Genomic DNA, 6,937 nt, shown 5'->3' with positions numbered 1-6,937 from the left:
TAAGGTAGAGTAAAGTAGCCGAATTTGTTGTTAGGTGGGACATGTTTAAAATTGATGTTTTCACGTGAAAATAAAAATTTCGTGGGGGAGGGGGTGGCTAAAGAATTTAAAAGAAATAAAATTTGTCCCCAGAAAATAAAAAAAATTCATGGGAGGGGGTGGCTAGAGAATTTCAAGAAAATATTAAATTTGTCCCCAGAAAAATTAATTTCATGGGGGGGGGGGGTGGCTAGAGAATTTCGGGACATGTTTTTGAAGTAGCTTAATTGGCGACCAGTCGCCTTTTAGATTTTTTCGGCGCCGATTCTCGCTCTGAGTAGCCTAAATGGCGATATATCGCCCTTGTTGGCAACACTGGTACTGACGTTTATACATTCCGAATGAAGAAAAACGAACGTTTGCGCTAGTCTCACGGAATTCCGAATACGGAATTCCGAATACGGAATTCCGAATACGGAAAACGAATTCGGAAATCGAATACGGAAAACGTATGTATGCGGCCAGCCTAAACCACAAAAACTTGTAAGAGTTTGGCATGAGAATGTCGCCGACCAGATTGTCGTAAGCGCTGTTAAATAATGTCAGTTACCGTGTTAGGATGAGCATATAAATAAGTTTATACATTAAAAGCCAGACACGAAAAAGACAGAAATTATCACAAATGACCTTACACTGTTTTGCCGATTATAATTAATATTATTATTTAATGCTTTTTTTATTAAAATTCAAAATGATGTTTTCAATTTATTTAACAAAATAAATACGATACGTAATAATAAACATATGTTGATTGACAAAATAACCAGAAAACTATTATTTTGAAATCCTAGTGTGTATATTTGCGGATAGTTCTGGTGAAGGGTTGCTTGAAATGACGTTAGCCATGTTTAATGACCAGATATGAACAGCCAAATACTTATCCAGGTAGTTCCCAACCTTCTTCATCCCTTCCCACTCTCTGCAGCCTCACAACATACCCCAAATTAATAAGAATTATTAAAAAAAAACAATAGGTAAAAGTGTTTTTATTTTTTATATTCTCTGCGATACTCTATTGGCAACATTTCTTAATTGACCATAAACTTTGGAAGGTGGCGACCCCAGAATAAGATTGCAAACCGCTCTCCTAGCCAGCTGAATATTCTGGTAGCTGCCCAGGATGTGAATTTTGGAATCAGCGAGAATGATTCTGGTTTTGGTGACATTTTCTATGGTGAATTTAGTTCTGCCTCCTTTTCCGGCCAAACGGCCAATGGCGCGGCTCATGTGATCGCCTCTCAGGGTTTTGACATCTTTTACTTCGAAGCTCTCAACGAAAAGATCATCCAATCGCAGAAGGGCTAATGCATCTTCTACTTCAAAGCCATATATGAAGGCCTGAAAAAGAAGAGATAAATATTATTAAATGATGTAAACGAAACTAGCGATGGATGCAATCGACATAATACACTAATTATTTTTTTGGTAAACTAATGTTTTAAGACAAGATTTTTTATGCATAGCAAAGGTAACAATTATTTTATAAGCAATAATTATTAGCCTGAAACACTCATCCACATTGAAAAATCTCCTGATAAAAGATACATGACGCCAACGGGACTTGAACCCATGTCCTTTCGATTTCCGGTCGACAGCTCTGACCACTGAGCTATGGCGGCTTATCTCTTATCCGCGAAATAATTCAATATATGCCGCCATAGCTCAGTGGTCAGAGCTGTCGACCGGAAATCGAAAGGACACGGGTTCAAGTCCCGCTGGCGTCATGTATCTTTTATCAGGAGATTTTTCAATGTGGATGAGTGTTTCAGGCTAATAATTATTGCTTATAAGACATAATACACTACTGAACTACCATAAGTCAAAATGTGTCAAACTGGGTCACCGGTTCACTCAGTTCATTAGGATGATGGACACACATATTCTTAGGATTAATTTGGTAACCAATTTAGTTCATATAAATCAGAAACTATTATTTGTTTCAATACTTCTTCTGGGCCAAGCCATAGCCAGTGGGCTCCGCGCAGTTGGGACACTTGTGCGATGTTTTAAAAATAAATCTACTGCTTAGAGTGATCCGTCATAAATAGAATAGTGAAAAGGTATTGAATTTTTTTTGAGAAGATTAATAATCTAGTAAAAGTAAAAGAAAATAGTGTCTGGCAGGTAATGTACAGTAAAATCATTAATAACAAGATTCATAAAACTGGAATGGCTTCGCTGCGGGGCATCATGGAACAAGGATGGAAGAAAGAGGCCAAGAGTCAGGGGCAAGAGTGCCGGGGGAGCTGAATGGTTCTTTTTTTTTTTTACATTAACTCCAAAATTATTTACCTCGGGGCCAACGTCATATTTAGGGATGCTGTGTGAAGGGTATTTTGTGGAAAGGAAGGAGTGAATCTGGGCCTTGAAGAGACCTATGTTGTAGGAGGGAGGAAACACAGAGGCCTGCAAATCGTTCCACAACGAGTCGCAGAAGTGACCAGTTCTCATGTGACAAATATTAACTATGTACAAATGTTGGGCGCGGTTGGCGTGTTTCCCAACTGTGCGCCGGTGCTGAAGGAATCAATGATGCTAGTTCCTCGGAGCATCTTCCATTGAAATACCAGTAGAACAAAAACAGCATTTCCACCCAACACCTGTGCTGTAAAGATTGCAATCCGTTTGTTAAGATAGGAAAACCTACCAAATGGCCAGCCCGATTATGCAGAGTCGAGGGTTTTTTCAGGTAGTTTGGGGCTCCAGACCAGAGGTGGCTGCCAAATTCAACCGTGGGGCGCATTTGTACAGGGTTAACAGTTGTGTACTATTAAAGTATCAGTGTGTGAAGGTAAACACAGCATTTGGGCAAAATTAACTGGTAAGAAACCTGGTGGAGTTTCTTAGGCCTGGTTCTTGGAATAAATAATTAATAGAATGAAACAATATTGACCTTGACAAAATCAGCAGCCTTCTGCAAGTTTGAAATATCCGTAGTCTCGGGTCCAATCTTGATTTCTACATTCCTTGTCTTCAGGTTGAATCTGACGCGAAGCAGTAAATGTTCCACTATGGGGCTGAAAATCTGTGCCCATTTTTCTTTCAATGGTGTATATCTGAAATGAAATAACAAAAAATATTAATATATTTATCCTACAAAGAATGAGAAGAACGAAAGAGTAATTACGTTAAAAAGAAAACATTTTTATTTTAATTGGTTTTTTTAGTATAACATATTTATGTTTTTAGGGGCCGTTCAAGTATTATGTAAGCACTATAGGGGGGCAGGGGGGTCTTTGCTTTGCTTATTTTTGATGAAATGGGGGGGTGGGGGGGTCGAGATAGTGATTACGTCAGCACTGCTCAGCAGTAGTTATTTTTTTTTTTACACATTGTCTATGTTTGAAAACCGAATACATATTCGGGGATTCCCACTGTGTCAATAAAGTTTGTTTAAATGAATATTATGTGCATTAAAGTCCTCTATCCTAGGTCTATTTTATAAGTGCTGCTTATAAATCAATAAAAAAACAGAATACATTAACAGAAAAATGCATATAGGTACCAATTTTTACGTAAGCATAGGAGGGGGGGGGGTAAAAGCTTTGCTTACTTTTGGTGACAAGAAAATTTAAAAGAAATATATTTTAAAATAAAAATGAAAAATTCCATAACAACGATAACAAATTCTGAATCACTTCTAAAAACCCATCTAACTATTCACCCGGAGCTACCAGACGAGGAAATGACCACGACTAAGGAACTGCCTCAATATTTACATTGTTCCCCCACCACTACCCACCAAACGAAAATACGAACTCCAATCACAGTAAACCTCCGTAAAGATCCCAAAACGAGCTTAATTACGATTTCAAATTACCATTTCCGATAACGTCAAACTACATTATGGGAAACTGATCGTAATTTTAACCAGTAAATAAATATCAACACCAATGATATGCCAAAATAATAACCCCTGAAAACTGAAACCTACCTGTATTTTCTACACTTCGAAATTGTTGAGTATCAAACCTAATATGTAAAACTATGTAAATGTATATTTTATTATGTAATAAATAAAAGAGATGTAAGGTGACGGTTAAGGTGGGTTAAAATGACTTGGATAGAACTATTGCATACAATTTTTGCAACCCTGCATGCAGTATATAGCAGCCGGGGAAAATACCTAACCAAACTAACACTCAATGAACGGGGAGTTTCTCATCGATGAACGCCCGACCCGCGTTGGCCCTATAAATACAGGGCCAGAATCGATGTTCAAGCAGTTCAAACCAATCACCGAACAACTAACACCCGAAAACAACCAAAGTCTTCAAGTTGTAGTAAAAATATTTCAAAAAGAAAGAAAAAATATGTATTACATGAGTTATCAGATGGATAATTTGACATTAACAATATTTGAACAATAAGTACTTATTAATCATTATTCCTAAGATAATAAAGACAGCTAGTTATAATTTGGTTTACTTGATTGTGCCATGTCTTCCTCGGGCGTCTCCAACTTCTTCTACCCTTCACTTTGTGTCATAAACATCTTTTTATAATAATATTATTATATTAGCAAACATGTTACTATTTATTACGTATTATGAAATGCTGGAAAGTACCCTGGATTGACAACCCGAGAAATCATTTATAATTAAAAAAATGTGCCGCACAGAAATAAACGATTATGTGTTACTTTTTGACTTACAAATAATATATTACAAGAAAAAAAACTGAGAAAGGATATGGATCATCAGTTATTACGGATGTACCTTAGTGGTAAATATTGGATCTTTGTGAAAAAACGAAGCCCTTTTCATTCAGTAACATATTTTGTGTTGAAATTGTTAATTCAACCACATTTCGTTCCGGCCGTTCTGGAAGACGTTTATATAGACAAGTCCATGTCGAATGTCGCATGCACTAAAAATTAAAATTTCTAAAAAATATAATTTGGATTTCAATGTTCTTCATTCAGCAAGTGAGACTACTGGTGTATCAGTTACCAGGATCTCGATTTTATGTGAAGGAAAGACATAAAAAACTATGAGAGGTGGTGCATTATTTTGAAGGAAAAACAACTTCCACAAGAAAAAAAAATGATGATTTTAATAAAGCAGCGATATGTACGTCGAAAAATTCACCAATTTTACTTGCTTGCTTTGCCGAATTTTACACAAGAATTATAAAAAATTCACGATTGATAAAGTGTAGACAGCAACAGAGAATATTTATGGAAATTTCTTGAAAAACTTGAAACTTTTCGTATAAAAAATATAAATCACTAGTAAAAAATAATGGTTCGTGTATTGGGAATCGTGTAATAAAAGCTTAATTCTTGTGTAAAATTCTCGTCCGTGCACATGATAAAAAAGTATCTAGTTAACTCCAGCAAGAGACGTTATGCAGGCGGGATAAAAAAGGATCTAATTAACGCCAGTTCGAGCGCCATCAGCCTTCATCACCCGGCCCGCGTTTTTTATAAACCATTCAATCTCCCCAGGCATTGATTTAAATTACCGACTTCAACAATCCTCTAGTGTCGCATTTCTTTTCAACTTAGGCGTTATACCGTTAGAGCTTTGAGATGCACTCTTATTCGCAAATATGTTTTGATTGGGTAATATTTTTTTATAAATACAAACACAGGCGCGAGTTTTGGCAAATATATTTTTTACGTGTTATTTTTGCGATAAAATTGGGTGTTTTTATGCCGTTCTCTAAGACCTGAGCTTTATAGGTAGAAAAAACAATTTATACAGATTAATTAATATATCTCATGTACGGGCGAACCAATGATCTCAACATTCAAAAGCATAATGTGTGAATACCCTTAAGTTGACATGCAGCGGAATTCGACAAGTTTAGCTAGAATTTTACCAATAATATTGCAAAGTGTTTTTTTTCATGTATTGGGGATCAAGACGAGAGGTGGCTGTCAAATTCAACTTGTGATTGTATAGTCGGCAGTTGTGTTCTATTTGTATCTGCGGGCCCTGTACAAACAGTACACTCAACTTCTGAAAGGCTAACTTAACTTTGGCTTCGATGGAGCCCCCGTGCCTGAGCTAGTAACTTAAGGTTACACCAAGATTTCAATGGATAACTAATACTTTCAACTGTCCAGCCTCATGTAATAAAGTGTATTATCATTATAGGTTTATCAAAGCACCACAAATAGGAATATAACTTACCTGTGAGCTGGTACGGCAATTTTTCGCATATCTTTGGAAGCTTCGTCATCACCTGCAGCGCCTTTTCTGGCCATTTTGGCCTTTCGTCGTGTATTTTTGGGTTTGCCTTCGATTCCATTGTGTTCCTCCACGACCATCGCATCTCCAGATTCCGATACTGCCCGCCGTTTGCCTTTGGGTAACCTCACCGGATTTTTGGCAGGCAAAAAGTCGTCGACATTTATCTCAACCTTGTCTAACTCCATTTTGAAATGATAATAATAACTTAGTGTGAGTTATTCTACCTTTTCCCGCTGTAAAAGCACTGTTTATAATAAGTAAAACAAAGTTTTTATTCGTGAGAGAAGCAATCTGTCACAAATGACAACACGTGCCAAAACAAAAGGAAAAATCGGAAAAATGTTGGGAAATATTTTAGATTGCCATTCTGTAATATATTTTCCTTACATTTTATGCAACGAAAAATATTAAACTAAAAATTCCAGTAGGTACTTGATTCACACCATCTAAAAAATAAATTTTAGCATTGACAACTACTGAAAAAAAGTGCTAGTTCAAGATTCATAGAAAATATATTTTCTACAAACCGTGGTGCAAATATATTGTTGATACTTTAAATTGAATATGATTTTTTTATTTAATCAATAATATTGTTATTGGGTTTATAAAAACAGCTTATTTTAATATATAAAAAAATTAAAATGGCGTTCTACAAATTAAACTTAATAACAATAAATAAATTGAATATGAATGTTTTA

General features: G+C 36.0%; 1 protein-coding gene across 1 annotated transcript; it reads right to left on the bottom strand.

Moving 5' to 3' along the window:
• Positions 1-1,017: 1,017 nt before the first annotated feature.
• LOC149417393 (RNA-binding protein pno1-like) lies at positions 1,018-6,564 on the bottom strand. Its single transcript, XM_089640002.1, has 3 exons — positions 6,180-6,564; positions 2,933-3,095; positions 1,018-1,377 (listed from the first exon to the last, which is right to left on the bottom strand). The coding sequence occupies exons 1-3, from the start codon at positions 6,422-6,424 to the stop codon at positions 1,033-1,035; spliced, it is 753 nt and encodes a 250-aa protein (XP_089496128.1). The 5' UTR covers positions 6,425-6,564; the 3' UTR covers positions 1,018-1,032.
• Positions 6,565-6,937: the final 373 nt, after the last annotated feature.

This window comes from Hesperophylax consimilis, chromosome 15, assembly GCF_061612785.1.
Source record: "Hesperophylax consimilis isolate HC1 chromosome 15, BYU_Hcon_1.0, whole genome shotgun sequence".
NCBI classification, from domain to species: domain Eukaryota; kingdom Metazoa; phylum Arthropoda; class Insecta; order Trichoptera; family Limnephilidae; genus Hesperophylax; species Hesperophylax consimilis.
The sequence above is the reverse complement of the archived record's forward strand: the minus strand, read 5'-3'. Positions and strand labels throughout refer to the sequence as shown.

What these genes read in the sequence shown, in the direction of transcription:
- LOC149417393 (XM_089640002.1), bottom strand. Translation starts at nt 6,424, where the DNA reads ATGGAGTTAGACAAGGTTGAGATAAATGTCGACGACTTTTTGCCTGCC. An exon ending in ATTGCCGTACCAGCTCACAG is followed by an intron (nt 3,096 to 6,179) that starts GTAAGTTATATT and finishes ATTTCATTTCAG; the next exon opens with ATATACACCATTGAAAGAAA. An exon ending in AGGCTGCTGATTTTGTCAAG is followed by an intron (nt 1,378 to 2,932) that starts GTCAATATTGTT and finishes CTTCTTTTTCAG; the next exon opens with GCCTTCATATATGGCTTTGA.